This window comes from Oncorhynchus clarkii, chromosome 21 (genome assembly GCF_045791955.1).
Source record: "Oncorhynchus clarkii lewisi isolate Uvic-CL-2024 chromosome 21, UVic_Ocla_1.0, whole genome shotgun sequence".
NCBI classification, from domain to species: Eukaryota; Metazoa; Chordata; class Actinopteri; order Salmoniformes; family Salmonidae; genus Oncorhynchus; species Oncorhynchus clarkii.
In genome coordinates this window covers 5,428,250-5,449,542 of record NC_092167.1, presented here as the reverse complement: position 1 = coordinate 5,449,542, position 21,293 = coordinate 5,428,250, and the positions used below count along the sequence as shown (strand labels likewise).

At 46.2% G+C, this 21,293-nt stretch overlaps 1 protein-coding gene across 1 annotated transcript in view; it reads left to right on the top strand.

The window, feature by feature from the left end:
• The first annotated feature begins 222 nt into the window (after positions 1-222).
• Positions 223-21,293, top strand: part of LOC139379570 (plexin-A4-like) — a 98,918-nt gene continuing 77,847 nt past the window's right edge. Inside the window, exons 1-2 of the mRNA XM_071122384.1 lie at positions 223-246; positions 14,250-14,381. Of these exons, the coding sequence (XP_070978485.1) occupies positions 223-246; positions 14,250-14,381 (156 nt within the window). The remainder of the gene's footprint in view (positions 247-14,249; positions 14,382-21,293) is intronic.

The following is a 21,293-nucleotide window of genomic DNA, read 5'->3' as shown; positions in this document are numbered from 1 at the left end:
TTATTACTTACATTGTCAAAGTATACATATCGAAAATAGAAAATAAAATAAAAATATATATTTATATATAAAATATATATATATTTATATATAAATAAATGGTGAGACCAAGAGCAATAATAGAGTCGTAGTGGACATGGGATTACCATTAACAACAACTACAACAACAATATTAATGAGAACAACAATACGTTAAAACAATGGTAGTAGACCAGTGTCAACATGACTGAGAAGACACATGACCTGGTAGTAGACCAGTGTCAACATGACTGAGAAGACACATGACCTGGTAGTAGACCAGTGTCAACATGACTGAGAAGACACATGACCTGGTAGTAGACCAGTGTCAACATGACTGAGAAGACACATGGCCTGGTAGTAGACCAGTGTCAACATGACTGAGAAGACACATGACCTGGTAGTAGACCAGTGTCAACATGACTGAGAAGACACATTACCTGGTAGTAGACCAGTGTCAACATGACTGAGAAGACACATGACCTGGTAGTAGACCAGTGTCAACATGACTGAGAAGACACATGACCTGGTAGTAGACCAGTGTCAACATGACTGAGAAGACACATGACCTGGTAGTAGACCAGTGTCAACATGACTGAGAAGACACATGACATGGTAATAGACCAGTGTCAACATGACTGAGAAGACACATGACCTGGTAGTAGACCAGTGTCAACATGACTGAGAAGACACATGACCTGGTAGTAGACCAGTGTCAACATGACTGAGAAGACACATGACCTGGTAGTAGACCAGTGTCAACATGACTGAGAAGACACATGACATGGTAATAGACCAGTGTCAACATGACTGAGAAGACACATGACCTGGTAGTAGACCAGTGTCAACATGACTGAGAAGACACATGACCTGGTAGTAGACCAGTGTCAACATGACTGAGAAGACACATGACATGGTAGTAGACCAGTGTCAACATGACTGAGAAGACACATGACCTGGTAGTAGACCAGTGTCAACATGACTGAGAAGACACATGACATGGTAGTAGACCAGTGTCAACATAACTGAGAAGACACATGACCTGGTAGTAGACCAGTGTCAACATAACTGAGAAGACACATGACATGGTAGTAGACCAGTGTCAACATGACTGAGAAGACACATGACCTGGTAGTAGACCAGTGTCAACATGACTGAGAAGACACATGACATGGTAGTAGACCAGTGTCAACATGACTGAGAAGACACATGACCTGGTAGTAGACCAGTGTCAACATGACTGAGAAGACACATGACCTGGTAGTAGACCAGTGTCAACATGACTGAGAAGACACATGACCTGGTAGTAGACCAGTGTCAACATAACTGAGAAGACACATGACCTGGTAGTGGACCAGTGTCAACATGACTGAGAAGACACATGACATGGTATGAAAGACAAAACAAAACAAGATGGGAAATATTATCGACATTACTTTGCACTTTTCACTGGCTGTCCCTCAGGTTGTGGCAGGAGGACACATATTTGGCTGCCAAAACTGCACATTTAGGCTTTTCACCCAATAAACATTTGATTTTTTCTTCATCTTTTATAGTTTCAAATGCTTTGTATTGAATTATAATTTTGGGAAAGAAATATTCTCTTGCTCTACATGCGTTATTTTGAGTTTTTCTTTGCACTTGCAATACAGTCTTGCAAAACTCTGCATGCAGTATTTCGATTGGATGTTTGTCCCATTTGGTAAATTCATTATTAGAGATTGGACCCCATACTTCACTGCCATATAGAGCAATTGGTTCTATAACTTATTTAAAATTTTTGAGCCAGATTCTAATTGGAATTTCGATTTTGATGTTCCTTTTAATGGCATAGAATGCTCTTCTTGCTTTGTTTCTCAGCTCATTCACAGCCATGTGAATGCTACCTGTGTTGCTGATATTTAGTCCTAGATATGTGTAGTTTTTGGTGTGTTCTAATAGAACTGTGTCCACATTTATATTTGTCATCCTTATTTTTTTTTAACCTTTTTTGGAATATCATTATATTTGTTTTATTTTAGGTAAACGGTCAGAGCCCAGGTCTGACAGAACCTGTGGATAACAGTCAGAGCCCAGGTCTGACAGAACCTGTGGATAACGGTCAGAGCCCAGGTCTGACAGAACCTGTGGATAACGGTCAGAGCCCAGGTCTGACAGAACCTGTGGTTAACGGTCAGAGCCCAGGTCTGACAGAACCTGTGGTTAACGGTCAGAGCCCAGGTCTGACAGAACCTGTGGTTAACGGTCAGAGCCCAGGTCTGACAGAACCTGTGGTTAACGGTCAGAGCCCAGGTCTGACAGAACCTGTGGATAACGGTCAGAGCCCAGGTCTGACAGAACCTGTGGATAACGGTCAGAGCCCAGGTCTGACAGAACCTGTGGATAACGGTCAGAGCCCAGGTCTGACAGAACCTGTGGTTAACGGTCAGAGCCCAGGTCTGACAGAACCTGTGGTTAACGGTCAGAGCCCAGGTCTGACAGAACCTGTGGTTAACGGTCAGAGCCCAGGTCTGACAGAACCTGTGGTTAACGGTCAGAGCCCAGGTCTGACAGAACCTGTGGATAACGGTCAGAGCCCAGGTCTGACAGAACCTGTGGTTAACGGTCAGAGCCCAGGTCTGACAGAACCTGTGGTGAACAGTCAGAGCCCAGGTCTGACAGAACCTGTGGTTAACGGTCAGAGCCCAGGTCTGACAGAACCTGTGGTTAACGGTCAGAGCCCAGGTCTGACAGAACCTGTGGTTAACGGTCAGAGCCCAGGTCTGACAGAACCTGTGGTTAACGGTCAGAGCCCAGGTCTGACAGAACCTGTGGATAACGGTCAGAGCCCAGGTCTGACAGAACCTGTGGATAACGGTCAGAGCCCAGGTCTGACAGAACCTGTGGATAACGGTCAGAGCCCAGGTCTGACAGAACCTGTGGTTAACGGTCAGAGCCCAGGTCTGACAGAACCTGTGGTTAACGGTCAGAGCCCAGGTCTGACAGAACCTGTGGTTAACGGTCAGAGCCCAGGTCTGACAGAACCTGTGGTTAACGGTCAGAGCCCAGGTCTGACAGAACCTGTGGATAACGGTCAGAGCCCAGGTCTGACAGAACCTGTGGTTAACGGTCAGAGCCCAGGTCTGACAGAACCTGTGGTTAACGGTCAGAGCCCAGGTCTGACAGAACCTGTGGTGAACAGTCAGAGCCCAGGTCTGACAGAACCTGTGGTTAACGGTCAGAGCCCAGGTCTGACAGAACCTGTGGTTAACGGTCAGAGCCCAGGTCTGACAGAACCTGTGGTTAACGGTCAGAGCCCAGGTCTGACAGAACCTGTGGTTAACGGTCAGAGCCCAGGTCTGACAGAACCTGTGGATAACGGTCAGAGCCCAGGTCTGACAGAACCTGTGGTTAACGGTCAGAGCCCAGGTCTGACAGAACCTGTGGTTAACGGTCAGAGCCCAGGTCTGACAGAACCTGTGGTTAACGGTCAGAGCCCAGGTCTGACAGAACCTGTGGTTAACGGTCAGAGCCCAGGTCTGACAGAACCTGTGGTTAACGGTCAGAGCCCAGGTCTGACAGAACCTGTGGATAACGGTCAGAGCCCAGGTCTGACAGAACCTGTGGTTAACGGTCAGAGCCCAGGTCTGACAGAACCTGTGGTTAACGGTCAGAGCCCAGGTCTGACAGAACCTGTGGTGAACAGTCAGAGCCCAGGTCTGACAGAACCTGTGGTTAACGGTCAGAGCCCAGGTCTGACAGAACCTGTGGTTAACGGTCAGAGCCCAGGTCTGACAGAACCTGTGGATAACGGTCAGAGCCCAGGTCTGACAGAACCTGTGGATAACGGTCAGAGCCCAGGTCTGACAGAACCTGTGGATAACGGTCAGAGCCCAGGTCTGACAGAACCTGTGAAGACGATCTAGGTGCTGCTGTAACCCCTCTTTAATGGGAGTCAGCAGCATCAGGTCATCTGCGTACAGCAGACACTTGATTTCAGTGTTGTGTAGGGTGATACCAGGTGCTGCCGATTCTTCTAATGTTTTTGCCAATTTATTAATGTAGATTTTAAATAGTGTTGGACTTATTGGGCAGCCCTGTTTCACTCCCCGTCCCTGAGAGAAGAAGTCTGTTTGCTTGTTGTTAATTCATTAACGTAGATGTTAAATAGTGTTGGACTTATTGGACAGCCCTGTTTCACTCCCCGTCCCTGAGAGAAGAAGTCTGTTTGCTTGTTGCCAATTTTAACCGCACATTTGTTTTTAGTGTACATTGATTTAATAAAATCACGTTTTCCCTCCAATACCACTTTCTATTAGTTTATAAAAAAGACCTTCGTGCCAAATTGAATCAAATGCTTTCTTTAAATCTACAAAACACGAGTAGCCTTTTTTGTTTACTTGTTTATCAATTAGAGTGTGGAGGGTGTAAATGTGGTCTGTTGTACGATAATTTTTAGAAATCCAATCTGGCTTCTGCTCAGGACGTTGTGTTCGTCAAGGAAATGATGTAGTCTGCTATTTATAATACTGCAGTGAATTTTCCCCAAGTTGCTGTTAATGCAAATTCCTCTGTAATTATTTGGGTCAAAATTGTCTCCATTTTTATAGATTGGTGTGATCAATCCCTGGTTCCAAATATCGGGGAAAAAACCTGCAGTGAGGATAATGTTGAAGAGTTTGAGTATAGCCAATTTGAATTTGTGGTCTGTATATTTGATCATTTCATTTAAAATACCATCAGCACCACAGGCCTTTTTGGGTTGGAGAGTACATAGTTCTTCCAATAATTATTCTTCTGTAATTGGGGTATCCACAGGATTCTGATAGTCTTTGACTGCTGATTCAAGGATTTGTAATTTTTCCTGTATATCTTTTTGTTCTGGGCTCTATGTTATATTGCTTTAGAGGTTTGCAAAGTGATTTCTCCACATATCCCCATTTTGGATAGCCAATTCCTCATGATGAGGTTTGTTTAATTTATTCCAATTCTCCCAGAAGTGGTTTGATTCTATGGATTCCTCAATTCCGTTGATTTCTAATGTGCTGTTCCTTTTTTGTTCTTAGGATGTGTTTGTATTGTTTCAGTGTTTCCCCATATTGAAGGCGTATATTTTTGTTGGCTGGTTCTCTGTGTTTTTGATTAGATATATTTCTCAATGACTTTCTTAGATTTTTGCAATCATTATCAAACCATTTTTCATGATCTGTTATTTCTGGTTTGCTCTTCTGCTTCTTTAGATTAGCCAAGGAGGCCAATTTGTCCAATGTAAAGGTTATGTTCCAAACAGCCACATTTACACCTTCATTGCTTGTTAAGGCTAAAAGTTGTCCAGGAGAGATTGTATTTTTTGTCTACTAATTGCTTTTTGGTAGATGTCTGTACTGTTTGCACTCCATCTATAAGCCTGTTTTGTACCATGTAATTTATTGGGCCGTGATGCTTCATGGTTGGGTTCTGCTCTTCTCAGATACACTGTGATTTTACTGTGGTCTGAGAGAGGTGTTAGTGGGCTGACTGTGAACCTACCAAAAGAGTCCCCTCTCAGCCTACCATTGACTATGTACAGACCCAGTGTTCCACAGAGCTGTAGGTGTACCTACCAAAAGAGTCCCCTCTCAGCCTACCATTGACTATGTACAGACCCAGTGTTCCACAGAGCTGTAGGTGTACCCACCAAAAGAGTCCCCTCTCAGCCTACCATTGACTATGTACAGACCCAGTGTTCCACAGAGCTGTAGGTGTACCTACCAAAAGAGTCCCCTCTCAGTCTACCATTGACTATGTACAGACCCAGTGTTCCACAGAGCTGTAGGTGTACCCACCAAAAGAGTCCCCTCTCAGCCTACCATTGACTATGTACAGACCCAGTGTTCCACAGAGCTGTAGGTGTACCTACCAAAAGAGTCCCCTCTCAGCCTACCATTGACTATGTACAGACCCAGTGTTCCACAGAGCTGTAGGTGTACCCACCAAAAGAGTCCCCTCTCAGTCTACCATTGACTATGTACAGACCCAGTGTTCCACAGAGCTGTAGGTGTACCTACCAAAAGAGTCCCCTCTCAGCCTACCATTGACTATGTACAGACCCAGTGTTCCACAGAGCTGTAGGTGTAACCACCAAAAGAGTCCCCTCTCAGCCTACCATTGACTATGTACAGACCCAGTGTTCCACAGAGCTGTAGGTGTACCTACCAAAATAGTCCCCTCTCAGCCTACCATTGACTATGTACAGACCCAGTGTTCCACAGAGCTGTAGGTTTACCTACCAAAAGAGTCCCCTCTCAGCCTACCATTGACTATGTACAGACCAGTGTTCCACAGAGCTTCACGAGCTGTACTCCGTTTTTGTTTTTCACTTTGTCATAGTTGTTTCTGTGGGGGTATGTGGGGAGGGAAAGGTTGTTGCTTCCTAGTAGATGTTTATCCCCATGACTGTTAATAGTGTTTTGTTCTTCTGCTGTTCTAGCATTCAGGTCTCCACAGACCAGTACGTTGCCTTGGGCCTGAAAGTGACTAATCTCCCCCTCTAGAATGGAGAAACTCTCTTCATTGAAGTAGGGTGACTCTGAGGGGGGAATGTATGTGGCACAGAGGAAGATGTTTTTTAGATAGTCTCCTTGTTGATTCTTAACCATATAAAGAATTCTCCTGTTTTGATCAATTCGATTGAATGAGTTAGTTCAGATTTATACCATATTAGCATTCCCCCTGAGTCTCTGCCCTGTGTGATTCCTTTTAATTTAGTGGATGGTATGATTATCTCCCTATAACCTAGTGGACAGCCAGTGGAAATATCACCTCTGCACCATGTTTCCTGTAGTACTACAATATCAACATCATCAATTTCTTTCAGGAAGTCTGAGTTTCTGCTCTTTAGGACTTCAATCCTTGTAAATTCCAACATGCAACGTAAAAAGATTTCATAACTTTTTTTCCCTTTACCTTCAAAATGAGACAAACACTCACAATCCAACAATAACTTTTAAAATAGGATTTTTCAATTAAAAGTAAACTCTTATTATGCAAATGTAATTTGTTTATTATTTAAGATAGAATTTGTGTCATGCAACTTGGGTGGGTGTAGTGTGAGGATGGTGGAGTTCTTGTGCTCATCTTACCATAATCCTCGGCCTATCACATGTGAGCATAGTAGACTCAGCTTTCTCTTTCTCTCTCTCTGTCTCTCTCTATCTCCCTCTCCTTCTCTCTATCTCTCTCCTTCTCTCTCTTTCTGTTTCTCTTTCTCTCTGTCTCTCTCTCTATCTCTCTCCTTCTCTCTATCTCTCTCCTTCTCTGTTGAATGGGCGACGTCGGCTGAACGTTTGACAAAAGGTAACCTGAGGCTGAGCGTGACCAGTCGTGTTCCGATGCTGTGGCACGTTGGTGCAGAGTGTTGTCACTGCACTTAAAGGTCATTGATTGAATATTCATATGCCACTGAACACAGTGGAGAGCCTCTATCCTGTGGATGGAATGGTGGTATGAAAAGCCTCCCACATTGATGATGCTCCCAGATTCTTTCCCCCTTGTTTCCAATGGCCACTTCACTGTAGGTTCTTTATGTGATGAGATGTTTGATGATTTACACGATGTCTCACTCTTGGCTTGTTCTAACATGACATTGGATGTGAGCTTTGGTCAACCCACTCAACACTGCTGGTTATATGGCCCACAATGCACTGTGTCGACACTTTGACTGCGTCCAACTTCCTCTGCTAGTGTGGTGGGCGAGGTGTGCCATACCAAACAGACCTCAGCTCTGTGTGATGGGCATCTCTGTGCCACCCTTCTCCACCCCATGCCAATGGAAATCACTCCCACACTCCCACACTCCTACTCCATAGCTGTGTCTCTAATGAGCCCATGCCACATATAGGTTTCTGCTGTTTTAATTGGCTGTCTATTGAGATTTGCTATATGTATTTCAATACAGTGCGCCCTAGTTGATGTAGCTAGCTAGCGCCATCGTCCTGTCTATTCTGTCTTCACTAGATCCCTCTCGTTCACACACAAGGGCTCAGGAATGTGTTTCATCGTTTTGTCTTCGGACTGTGTTCTGTTCTGTTTGGGTCCTTTCTCCACTCCTGTGAAATGTGCTTATCTCCTGCTCCCTCCTGGCCACGGCTGGCTGGCTGGAGTTTAGGATCCTGTCTCCCTTCCAGAAGGGTTCTTCTCTCACTTTCTTTCCTTCTTTTTCTTTTCACTCTTTCTCCTCTCTCACCTTCTCCCTCTCTCTCTTTCTCTCCCTCTTTCTCTCCCTCTCTCTGGGACCTGTAACGAGGGCTGTCCCTCTCTCTGCCTAAGGTAAAGTGGCAGCAGTCTTGTGAGTTTCTGAGGCTCACACAGATTATCCAAAATCAATGGACAGGCCTAGGTGTAGAATAGGAGTGCACAAATGTTTTAAAAGGGCAATTGTCGCCTGTAGAAAGTTAAAGCTACAGCCTCATTGCTATGGATTTTTGAAAGGTGTTTAGTGGATAGGGTTTGATACACAAGGGGATAAGCTTAGTGTGATGTTTTAATCATCTCTTGCAATACACTTTTATTTTCAAGATTTGTTCATAGAATATTTTAATTATTGATAATAATACATGTGTATTTAGCTTTTGTAGTAGAGTTGTTTGATTCCAGCATCCACGGGCCGTCTTTGGCCCTGTGATAATGGATGTTGAGTCGAGCCAGAGGAAGTGCCATAATTTCCATGTGCTCTGGGCTAGTCCTTGCCAGTGTGAGGAAACTGAAGAGCTCCTATGGTTTTCACACCAGAATGTCTTCCCTCCCTCTACCCCCCCCCCCCCCCCCCTCCCTCCCTCTCAATTCAATCCAATTCAATTTCAATGAAAGGCTTTATTGCCAGGGGAAACATATGTTAACATTGTCAAAGCAGGTGAACTAGATAATAAACCGTGGATTTTTTTTTACAAATGTACAATAAACATTACACTAAAGTTCCAAAAGAATAAAGACATTACAAATGTTAGATGATGTGCAAATAGTTAATGTACAAAATGAAAAATAAATGAACATAAATATGGGTTGTATTTACAATGGTGTTACAATGGTCTCTCTCTCTATCACACCTGTTATCTGTTTGCCCCATGGAGATCACTCAGTGATAGAGCTCACTCAGTGATAGAGCTCACTCAGTGGTAGAGCTCACTCAGTGATAGAGATCACTCAGTGATAGAGCTCACTCAGTGATAGAGCTCACTCAGTGATAGAGCTCACTCAGTGATCGAGATCACTCAGTGATAGAGCTCACTCAGTGATAGAGCTCACTCAGTGATAGAGATCCCTCAGTGATAGAGCTCACTCAGTGATAGAGCTCACTCAGCGATAGAGATCACTCAGTGATAGAGCTCACTCAGTGATAGAGCTCACTCAGTGATAGAGATCACTCAGTGATAGAGCTCACTCAGTGATAGAGCTCACTCAGTGATAGAGCTCACTCAGTGATCGAGATCACTCAGTGATAGAGCTCACTCAGTGATAGAGCTCACTCAGTGATAGAGATCCCTCAGTGATAGAGCTCACTCAGCGATAGAGCTCACTCAGCGATAGAGATCACTCAGGGATAGAGCTCACTCAGTGATAGAGCTCACTCAGGGATAGAGCTCACTCAGGGATAGAGCTCACTCAGTGATAGAGCCTAGTCGTTCTCTATCATACAGAGACAAGGCTGAATACAGATGCTACACAATAGCCAAGGCTTAATTCACTAGCATAGAAAACATTTCCCTATAGCAACATACGACACCTAAACATTTCCCATGAACGAGATGTTGAGGTGTTGTATAAAATAAGGGAATTAAAACAACAGTGAGGGTTCGTGGCTGCCATTGATGTGCCAGTATCCTTCACTTGTTTATCTGAAACAATCTCACTTTTGAAGGTTGAGATCAACTCACCACAACAGAAACTGTTTTGATGATAATGTACATGTTTTAGCAGCTCTTAGTTACCATCTCTAATACCATCTCAGTATTGTAGCAGTGTGGAGCTTCATCTGCTGCTGTTGTTGCAGCCGGTGGCCACCAGGTGGACATGATATGTGGCTGTGTATGTGTAGGGCTGCAGGCTTCTCACTGATGCAGTGTAGAGCTTTCTCACTCTGTCTCTGCAGGCAGATAGACAGACAGACAGACAGACAGACAGACAGACAGACAGACAGATGCTTCCACAGCCACTGATCTACAGCAGCATAGTGCAGTGTAGGATCTATGATCTGAATGCTATACCTTTGGGCCCCCAAATGAATTTACACACACATATTCACATGCGCAAACGCACGCGCACACACACACGCACCCTTAAGATCAGTATAGAGAACAACACACACGTTGAGACACTTTGACAGTGGGCAGTGTGAGCCAAGGTTTGCCCAGTCTCCCATAAATCATACTGATAACCATGTGAAAGACTGGTTATGGGCATTAAGTGGGCATTAAGAGGGACTGCCTTCCTGGGAATCTCTCTCCTCCAGATTCAGTGGGCATTAAGAGGGACTGCCTTCCTGGGAATCTCTCTCCTCCAGATTCAGTGGGCATTAAGAGGGACTGCCTTCCTGGGAATCTCTCTCCTCCAGATTCAGTGGGCATTAAGAGGGACTGCCTTCCTGGGAATCTCTCTCCTCCAGATTCAGTGGGCATTAAGAGGGACTGCCTTCCTGGGAATCTCTCTCCTCCAGATTCAGTGGGCATTAAGAGGGACTGCCTTCCTGGGAATCTCTCTCCTCCAGATTCAGTGGGCATTAAGAGGGGCTGCCTTCCTGGGAATCTCTCTCCTCCAGATGCAGTGGGCATTAAGAGGGGCTGCCTTCCTGGGAATCTCTCTCCTCCAGATTCAGTGGGCATTAAGAGGGACTGCCTTCCTGGGAATCTCTCTCCTCCAGATTCAGTGGGCATTAAGAGGGGCTGCCTTCCTGGGAATCTCTCTCCTCCAGATTCAGTGGGCATTAAGAGGGACTGCCTTCCTGGGAATCTCTCTCCTCCAGATTCAGTGGGCATTAAGAGGGACTGCCTTCCTGGGAATCTCTCTCCTCCAGATTCAGTGGGCATTAAGAGGGACTGCCTTCCTGGGAATCTCTCTCCTCCAGATTCAGTGGGCATTAAGAGGGACTGCCTTCCTGGGAATCTCTCTCCTCCAGATTCAGTGGGCATTAAGAGGGACTGCCTTCCTGGGAATCTCTCTCCTCCAGATTCAGTGGGCATTAAGAGGGACTGCCTTCCTGGGAATCTCTCTCCTCCAGATTCAGTGGGCATTAAGAGGGACTGCCTTCCTGGGAATCTCTCTCCTCCAGATTCAGTGGGCATTAAGAGGGACTGCCTTCCTGGGAATCTCTCTCCTCCAGATTCAGTGGGCATTAAGAGGGACTGCCTTCCTGGGAATCTCTCTCCTCCAGATTCAGTGGGCATTAAGAGGGACTGCCTTCCTGGGAATCTCTCTCCTCCAGATTCAGTGGGCATTAAGAGGGGCTGCCTTCCTGGGAATCTCTCTCCTCCAGATTCAGTGGGCATTAAGAGGGGCTGCCTTCCTGGGAATCTATCTCCTCCAGATTCAGTGGGCATTAAGAGGGACTGCCTTCCTGGGAATCTCTCTCCTCCAGATTCAGTGGGTATTAAGAGGGACTGCCTTCCTGGGAATCTCTCTCCTCCAGATTCAGTGGGCATTAAGAGGGACTGCCTTCCTGGGAATCTCTCTCCTCCAGATTCAGTGGGCATTAAGAGGGACTGCCTTCCTGGGAATCTCTCTCCTCCAGATTCAGTGGGCATTAAGAGGGACTGCCTTCCTGGGAATCTCATTCATTCTACAGTAATAATGTGATAGCAGAGATTAGCATGTAATCCAGTTAAGATCCCAAGTACCTAATCCACTTTATATGAATGTATTAATGCGGAATAGAAATAGATTATACCGTTGGGTGGCGTGTCAGAGAATGAATCATTTATCTTGAGTGTCTTAAACAGGACATGAATACTGATAATAACATAATAACAACCCAGTCTTAACCAGCCATATTTACATACAGTATATCTGTGATATGAAAGCTATTCAGTTGACTGTTGTGATGGTGATGATGGGGTCCTGATAGCTAGTAGGTCGGGTTGCAACATCCTCTTCTGATACCTAGAGCCCGTTGGTCGTTGGTGCTGATCAGATGATGTCCTCTCCTCACCCAGACAGGCCTCCATTCAACACAGTTAAAAAGGCTTCTCCGCCACGACAAAAGTACTGCCAAAGCAATGATGTTGAACAATTCCACAGGATATGGAATAGGCCTGGAACATAAGACATCTCCCTCCCTCTCTGTAATGCCAGCAGACGTGCTGCCTCTTCCCCAGTGGGTCATTTGTTTAGCAGTGGTAGAGATAAAAGCAGAGCTTCCCATTCCTACTCCCCAGTGGCTAGGGATTGGCCACAATGGCCCAATGGCCCTCTCTCTCCCTGGGCTTTGTTTGCACCACGCATGGCCTGCTGGCCCTCATATTCTCCACCTGGCGATGGATGACACCACTGAGCATACACGGATGGGGGGGAGAAGGGCCGTAATCCGACCCCCCACCCGATCAGGCCGATTAGATAACCCCACCTGCTGGATCGGGGCGCCGGCTCGTGTGGAAGGCTCCTTTTATCCTTTATTCCTCTTTTATTTGCTGTTCTTTTCTCCGTCTCTCTTTCGACCCTCGTGTGGCACAATGGGTCCCAGTGAAAGTGTTGAAGGGGAGGCTTTGATAGTGTCTGGGCCTTTCAGATTCACACAACTATAGTAACTAAGGACTAACTAAGGACACCAGGCAAAAAGTCAGCAGGAAGGGACTCTAGCACAGAGAACAGAGAGAGAGAGAGGGGGGGGGGAGAGAGAGGGGCGAGAGGGGCGGAGAGAGAGTGAGAGGGGGGAGGGAGAGAGAGGGGGAGAGAGAGAGAGGGAGGGGGCGAGAGGGGCGGAGAGAGAGTGAGAGGGGGGAGGGAGAGAGAGGCGGGGAGAGAGAGAGGGAGGGGGGAGGGAGAGAGAGGGGGGGAGAGAGAGAGGGAGGGGGCGAGAGGGGCGGAAAGAGAGGGAGAGAGTGAGAGGGGGGAAGAGGGGGAGAAAGAGAGAGGGGGAGAGAGAGAGAGAGAGAGAGGGAGGGAGAGAGAGAGCGAGAGGTGGGAGGGAGAGACAGGGGGAGAGTGAGGCTCTTCAGAAGCTTTGAAACTAAAAGCATTGGAGCTGGATCAGTTTTGAAAGAGGCTTTATGTTGGGGAACAAGATCTCTCTCGATATAGAAACCAAAGCTCAGCAGCAGAGTCAGAGGGAAACGTAGCACAGGGAATTAACTTTGCCCTGCTTGGGGAAGAACAATCGATTTTCGTGCCAAAGTTGTTCTTCGGCACTATATGTCCCCCCAACATGCATCACAGACATTCTCTAAAGTGACTTTTGAAATAAAGACAGTATTATGTTCCTGTCTGCTCTACGAGATTGTATGTTGTCAACAGCAATAACAGCTCTCTGATGTGTTGTGTTCTGAAATGACCCCCAGAATGTGTTGTGTTATGAAATGACCCCCAGAATGTGTTGTGTTATGGAATGACCCCCAGAATGTGTTGTGTTATGAATCGACCCCCAGAATATGTTGTGTTATGAATTGACCCCCAGAATGTGTTGTGCCACCTTCCTCTCTCAGCCAATTATCTTCCACTTCCGTTTATGACCTCTGAACTTGACAAAACAAGTGATATATTATTCAAGGTGCCATGGGCATATTAACCAGGTGTTTTCTGTAGAACTCTGACAAGTCTGACAAAACGGCTGTCCCACACGCTGACACAAGCCCTTATTAATTTGTGTGTGTGTATGTATGCCCTGGGAAGCATTTTGGGCAGGTGTCAGAACAGGGTGTTTGCGGGTTATGACAGCCAGGAGGCTGCTTTTAGGTGTTGTGTTGGAACGTGCCCCTGTGTGTGTGTGTGTGTGTGTGTGTGTGTGTGTGTGTGTGTGTGTGTGTGTGTGTGTGTGTGTGTGTGTGTGTTTGTGTGTGTGTGTGTGTGTGTGTGTGTGTGTGTGTGTGTGTGTGTGTGTGTGTGTGATAGTAGAGCAGATGTGAGGATATGACCTAGAGCCTCCTGTCATTCCTCCAAGTCTGGGTGAGGCCACTTTCTGCTTTTGGCTGAGCACACACATCTAGGACAGACACACACACCACCCCCTACAGCTGCCTAAACATGTCCCCCTCTCCTCTCCTCCTTTCCCCCCTTCTCTCCGCTTCCAGATCAGGGTGGACGGGCCTTCCCATGGTGCATTGCAGTATGAGGTGATCCAGGCAGTGGAGCGAGGGCCAATCCAACGGGACATGGCCTTCTCCCCCGACCACCACTTCCTATATGCCATGTCAGAGACACAGGTATGTCACGTGACCCCTCACCCCACACACACCCTGACATACCCACACACCCTTTACTAGTGGTTAACACCCTGTCTGTTCACAGTGGGGCTGTTTACCATTTACTAGTGGTTAACACCCTGTCTGTTCACAGTGGGGCTGGATGTGTGATTCCTGCTGCCTGGGTCTGGTGGGTTGTGGAGAGGTGAGAGGGACGTTGTTTATCCAAGCAGATGGAGAGAGTGTATATAAGTGAAAAAGAAAAGAGGTGGTGAATGCTGTGAGAAAAGAGGATAAACAGAGTGGTGTCCGTCCATTAGATGCAAGTAAAGATTCTCTCTCTCACGTGCACACGGGGTCACACACACATTACACACATGCGTGCACACACTCAAACTCGTGCACACACACGCGTACACACGTGTACACACGCGTACACACACACACACACACACACACACACACACACACACACACACACACACACACACACACACACACACACACACACACAGGGCGGTAGGTAGCCTAGTGTTGGGCCAGTAACTGAAAGGTCGCTAGTATAATCCCCGAGCTCACTAGGTGAAAAACATGCTGATCTTCCCTTGAGCAAGGCACTTAACCCTAATTGCTCAATAATAATTATCAATAATGATTAAATTATGTATACATTTCAATCAGGACTGACTAATCAGAATATTATTATGTTACTGTATAGATTTATGAATTATATTTTAATCCTAGTACTGAATATAATGTGTGTAATTATAATCAAGTGTTAGAACAATGACTGTCTGTTCCTTGGTAGAAACAAATGAACTTATCGTCAGACTGGCTAGAATGCTTATCTACACAGGGAGACCTTGGCCTGGTCGTAAATTATCTAAACCGGTGAGAGACGATGTAGGAAGGTTTGTGAACTACACTGCCATTGTATCGGAGTGGAGGAGGAACGGGACAGTTTAAAACCTATGACGTCATTTTCAGTTTATAACCTGTTGTAAATTGTATCATGTTCAGTACTCTGGAGAATAAACGCTAATGCTTGATTTTGAGACTGGTCTCCGCCCATTTTATGCAAATAAGTATCTTACAAATCCTTAGAAATGGGCTGAGTGTATTAATTGAATTGGGTAATAAACATATAGGAATTGAATTCCTCTAACAGTGACCTTTGACCTTCTGGTGCCCTTTAACCTTCTGGGTCATACTTCTCTCTCTCTAGCCTGTCTAGTCCTTCTGGTGCCCTTTGACCTTCAGAGTCATCATAGACAGGGGGTGAGAGTATTCAGATGTGTTGGTGTGTGGTAGCCGGTGGCAGTCCATGGTTATTCTATTTGTGTTGAAGGGTTGTTTATGGTGTGGTAGCAGCAGCACTATATACATCTCAGAGCACACTGGCCTCTGAGAGAGATCTGACCTGGGATCTGACCTCAGAGAGATCTGACCTAGGATCTGACCTCAGAGAGATCTGACCTGGGATCTGACCTCTGAGAAAGATCTAACCTGGGATCTGACCTCTGAGAAAGATCTAACCTGGGATCTGACCTCAGAGAGATCTGACCTTGCATCTGACCTCTGAGAAAGATCTGACCAGAGCACACTGCCCTCTGAGAGAGATCTGACCTGGGATCTGACCTCAGAGAGATCTGACCTTGCATCTGACCTCTGAGAAAGATCTGACCAGAGCACACTGCCCTCTGAGAGAGATCTGACCTGGGATCTGACCTCTGAGAAAGATCTGACCTTGGATCTGACCTCTGAGAGAGATCTGACCAGCGCACACTGCCCTCTGAGAGAGATCTGACCAGAGCACACTGCCCTCTGAGAGAGAGGGACTATGTGACCTGGAGAGGTGAGGGGCCGTGGTGTCACAAACACACAGGAGGAATGATAAAGAGAACCGGTGCTGCTCTCTCTGTCTGTCTGTCTCTCTCTCTGTCTGTCTGTCTGTCTGTCTCTCTCTCTTTCTCAGTCTCTTTGTCTCTCTCCCTCTCTGTCTCTCTCTTTTACAGTCTCTCTGTCTCTCTCTCTTTCACAGTCTCTCTGTCTCTCTCTCTTTCACAGTCTCTCTGTCTGTCTCTCTCTCTCTCTCTCTCTCTCTCTCTCTCTCTCTCTCTCTCTCTCTCTCTCACACACACACACACACACACACACACACACACACACACACACACACACACACACACACACACACACACACACACACACACACACACACACACACACACACACACACACACACACACACACACACACACACACACACACACACACACACACACACACACAAAGAGAGCCTGTCCTCCAGGACCCAATGTACTCTCACTCAGCAGTGTCCTCTGTTCTTTACTTTCACCTCCTTCTGCCCCCTCTATCTTCTCACTCCTTTACCCTTCCTCTTCTCTCCTTATGTCTCTACCTCACTGCTTTTCCTCATCTCCTCTCCTCCTCCTTTCTCTCCTCTCCTCCTCTTTTCTCTCCTCCTCTCCTCTCCTCATCTCCTCCTCTTTTCTCTCCTCCTCTCCTGTCCTCCTCTTTTCTCTCCTCTCCTCATTTCCTCTCCTCCTCCTTTCTCTTCTCTCCTCTTTTCTCTCCTCCTCTCCTCCTCTTTTCTCTCCTCCTCTCCTCATCTCCTCTCCTCCTCCTTTCTCTCCTCTCCTCCTCTTTTCTCTCCTCTCCTCTCCTCCTCTTTTCTCTCCTCCTCTCCTTCTCTTTTCTCTCCTCTTCTCTTCCTCTTTTCTCTCCTCTCCTCTCCTCCTCTTTTCTCTCCTCTTTTCACTCCTCTCCTCTTTTCTCTCCTCTTTTCACTCCTCTCCTCCTCCTCTCCTCCTCCTCTCTTCCTCTCCTCCTCTTTTCACTCCTCTCCTCTCCTCCTCCTCTCTTCCTCTCCTCCTCTTTTCTCTCCTCTCCTCCTCCTCTGTTCCTCTCCTCTCCTCTTTTCTCTCCTCACCTGTTCCTCTGTTCCTCTCCTCTCCTCTTTTCTCTCCTCTTTTCACTCCTCTCCTCCTCCTCTCCTCCTCCTCTCCTCCTCCTCTCTTCCTCTCCTCTTCTTTTCACTCCTCTCCTCTCCTCCTCCTCTCTTCCTCTCCTCCTCTTTTCTCTCCTCCTCTCCTCCTCCTCTGTTCCTCTCCTCTCCTCTTTTCTCTCCTCACCTGTTCCTCTGTTCCTTTCCTCTCCTCTTTTCTCTCCTCCTCTGTTCCTCTGTTCCTCCTCTCCTCTGATGTAGCTGCAGGGTTGTGTTGGCAGAGGGAGCCTCTTTACCTCCACAGGGAGGATTATGGGCCGTGCTGGTCTTCTCAGCAGAGTGTGTACATGCATACCTGTGTGTTTGAAGGGCTGCTGATGATCCTGATAGTGCTCCAGTTTGAACATCACAGGAGGGTTCAAGGTTCCCCTTCAAACCGTCCTCTCACTGCCTCTCATAGGGATCTCATCAGAGAGAGAGAGTAGAGAGTGAGGGGGGAGACAGGGGAATAGAGAGCGTAGAGAGAGAGAGAGAGAGAGAGGGGAATAGAGAGAGAGGAGAATAGAGAGAGTGTAGAGAGAGAGAGAAGAGAGGGGAATAGAGAGAGAGTAGAGGGAGAGAGGGGAATAGAGAGAGAGGAATAGAGAAAGAGTAGAGGGAGAGAGGGGAATAGAGAGAGAGGAATAGAGAGAGAGTAGAGGGAGAGAGGGGAATAGAGAGAGAAATAGAGATTGAGTAGAGGGAGAGAGGGGAGAGAGAGGGATAGAGAGAGAGAGGGGAGAGAGGGGAATAGAGAGAGAGAGTAGAGAGAGAGGAGAGAGGGGCATATAGAGAGAGAATAGAGAGAGAGGAATTGAGAGAGAGGGGAATAGAGAGAGGAATAGAGAGAGAGAGAGGGGAGAGAGAGGAATAGAGAGAGAGGTGCGAGAGAGGAATAGAAAGAGAGGGGAATAGAGAGAGGGGAATAGAGAGCGAGAGGAATAGAGAGAGAGTAGAGAGATAGGGGAATAGAGAGAGAGTAGAGAGAGAAGAATAGAGAGAGTGGAGAGAGAGTGGAGAGAGGGGCATATAGAGAGAGAATAGAGAGAGAGGAATTGAGAGAGAGGGGAATAGAGAGAGGAATAGAGAGAGAGACGGGAGAGAGAGGAATAGATAAAGAGGAATAGAAAGAGAGGGGAATAGAGAGAGAGAGAGTAGAGAGAGGAATAGAGAGAGAGTAGAATAGAGAGAGAGAGAGAAATAGAGAGAGAGGGGTGAGAGTGGAATAGAAAGAGAGGGGAATAGAGAGAGGGGAAAAGAGAGAGAGGAATAGAGAGAGAGTAGAGAGAGAGGGGAATAGAGAGAGAGTAGAGAGAGAGGGGAATAGAGAGAGAGTAGAGAGAGAGGAATAGAGAGAGAGCGGAGAGAGGGGAATAGAGTGAGGGAATAGACAGAGAGGAATAGAGAGAGAGGGGGGAGAGAGGAATAGAAAGAGAGGGGAATAGAGAGAGAGTAGAGAGAGAGGGGAATAGAGAGAGAGAGTAGAGAGAGAGGAATAGAGAGAGGAATAGAGAGAGCGTAAAGAGAGGAATAGAGAGAGAGAGTAGAGAGAGAGGAGAGAGAAGGGAATAGAGAGAGTAGAGAGAGGAATAGAGAGAGGGGAATAGAGAGCGAGAGGAATCTCTCTCTCTCTCTCGCTCTCTCTCTCTCTGTCTCTCTCTGTCAATTCAATTTTCAATTCAAGGGGCTTTATTGGCATGGGAAACATGTGTTAACATTGCCAAAGCAAGTGAGGTAGATAATATACAAAAGTGAAATAAACAATAAAAATTAACAGTAAACATTACACATACAGAAGTTCCAAAAGAATACAGACATTACAAATGTCATATTATACATATATATATATACATATAGGTGTTTGTTCTTCACTGGTTGCCCTTTTCTTGTGGCAACAGGTCACAAATCTTGCTGCTGTGATGGCACACTGTGGTATTTCACCCAATAGATATGGGAGTTTATCAAAATTGGATTTGTTTTCGAATTCTTTGTGGATCTGTGTAATCTGAGGGAAATATGTATCTCTAATATGGTCATACGTTGGACAGGAGGTTAGGAAGTGCAGCTCAGTTTCCACCTCTCTCTGTCTCTGTCTCTCTGTCTCTCTCTGTCTCTCTCTCTCTGTCTCTGTCTGTCTGTTTGTTCAGAAGGCCCTATGGGTGTATCAAAGTCATTTTGGTAGTTATCTCTCAGCAGAAATGTCCTCTGTCTGGTGATAAGCATGGGACATCTCCTCCAGTCAAGAGGCAGCAGGGAGAGGTCCTCTGTCTGGTGATAAGCATGGGACATCTCCTCCAGTCAAGAGGCAGCAGGTCCTCTGTCTGGTGATAAGCATGGGACATCTCCTCCAGTCAAGAGGGAGAGGTCCTCTTTTTGGTGACTCTGTCACGCCTCCAGGCCCAGATCAAAACTTCTCTACTCATTTAGAACACCCATCTGCCACCAAATCCTGTCTGCCTGTGTGTGTGCACCTGGGTTGTGTTAGGCATGAAACGGAAGGGAACGAAGCCTTGAGCTGACAAGGTAAATGGCATCCCCCCGCACCTCTCTGATTCAGAGGGGTTAAATGCAGAAGACACATCTCAGTTGCACAACTGACTAGGTTTCCCCCTTTCCCCTTTGTATCTGAATTGAACATCATCATCGCTGATTCACCAGTACAAGGGAAACAGTATACTGTATTGGCCAATATCATGCAGCCATATAGCTGTGTAGTCCTACATCAGATACACAGTTGAAGTGGGAAGTTTACATCCACTTAGGTTAGAGTCATTAAAACTCATTTTTCAACCACTCCACAAATTTCTTGTTAACAAACTATAATTTTTGCAAGTCGATTAGTATATCTACTTTGTGCATGACACAAGTAATTTTCCAACAATTGTTTACAGACAGATTATTTCACTTATAATTCACTGTATCACAATTCCTGTGGCTCAGAAGTTTACATACACTAAGTTGACTGTGCCTTTAAACAGCTTGGAAAATTCCAGAAAACGATGTCATGGCTTTAGAAGCTTCTGATAGGCTAATTGACATCATTTGAGTTAATTGGAGGTGTACCTGTGGATGTATTTCAAGGCCTACCTTCAAACTCAGTGCCTCTTTGCTTGACATCATGGGAAAATCAAAAAAATCAGCCAAGACCTCAGATAAAAAATTGTAGACCTCCACAAGTCTGGTTCATCCTTGGGAGCAATTTTCAAACGCCTAAAGGTACCACGTTCATCTGTACAAACATTAGTAAACAAGTATAAACACCATGGGACCACGCAGCCATCATCCCGCTCAGGAAGGAGATCCGTTCTACGGGTTGCAACTGCACATGGGGACAAAGATCGTACTTTTTGGAGAAATGTCCTCTGGTCTGATGAAACAAAAATCAAACTGTTTGGCCATAATGACCATCGTTATGTTTGGAGGAAAAAGAGGGACGCTTGCAAGCCGAAGAACACCATCCCAACCATGAAGCACAGGGGTGGCAGCATCGTGTTGTGTGGGTGCTTTGCTGCAGGAGAGACTGGTGCACTTCACAAAATAGATGGCATCATGAGGGAGGAAAATTATGTGGCTATATTGAAACAACATCTCAAGACATCAGTCAGGAAGTTAAAGCTTGGTCGCAAGAGGGTCTTCCAAATGAACAATGACCCCAAGCATACTTCCAAAGTTGTGGCAAAATGGCTTAAGGACAATAAAGTCAAGGTATTGGAGTGGCCATCACACAGCCATGACCTCAATCATATAGAAAAATTGTGGGCAGAACAGAAAAGCGTGTGAAAGGAAGGAGGCCTACAAACCTGACTCTGTTACACCAGCTCTGTCAGGAGGAATGGGCCAAAATTCACCCAACTTATTGTGGGAAGCTTGTGGAAGGCTACCCGAAACGTTTGATTCAAGTTAAACAATTTAAAGGCAATGCTAAT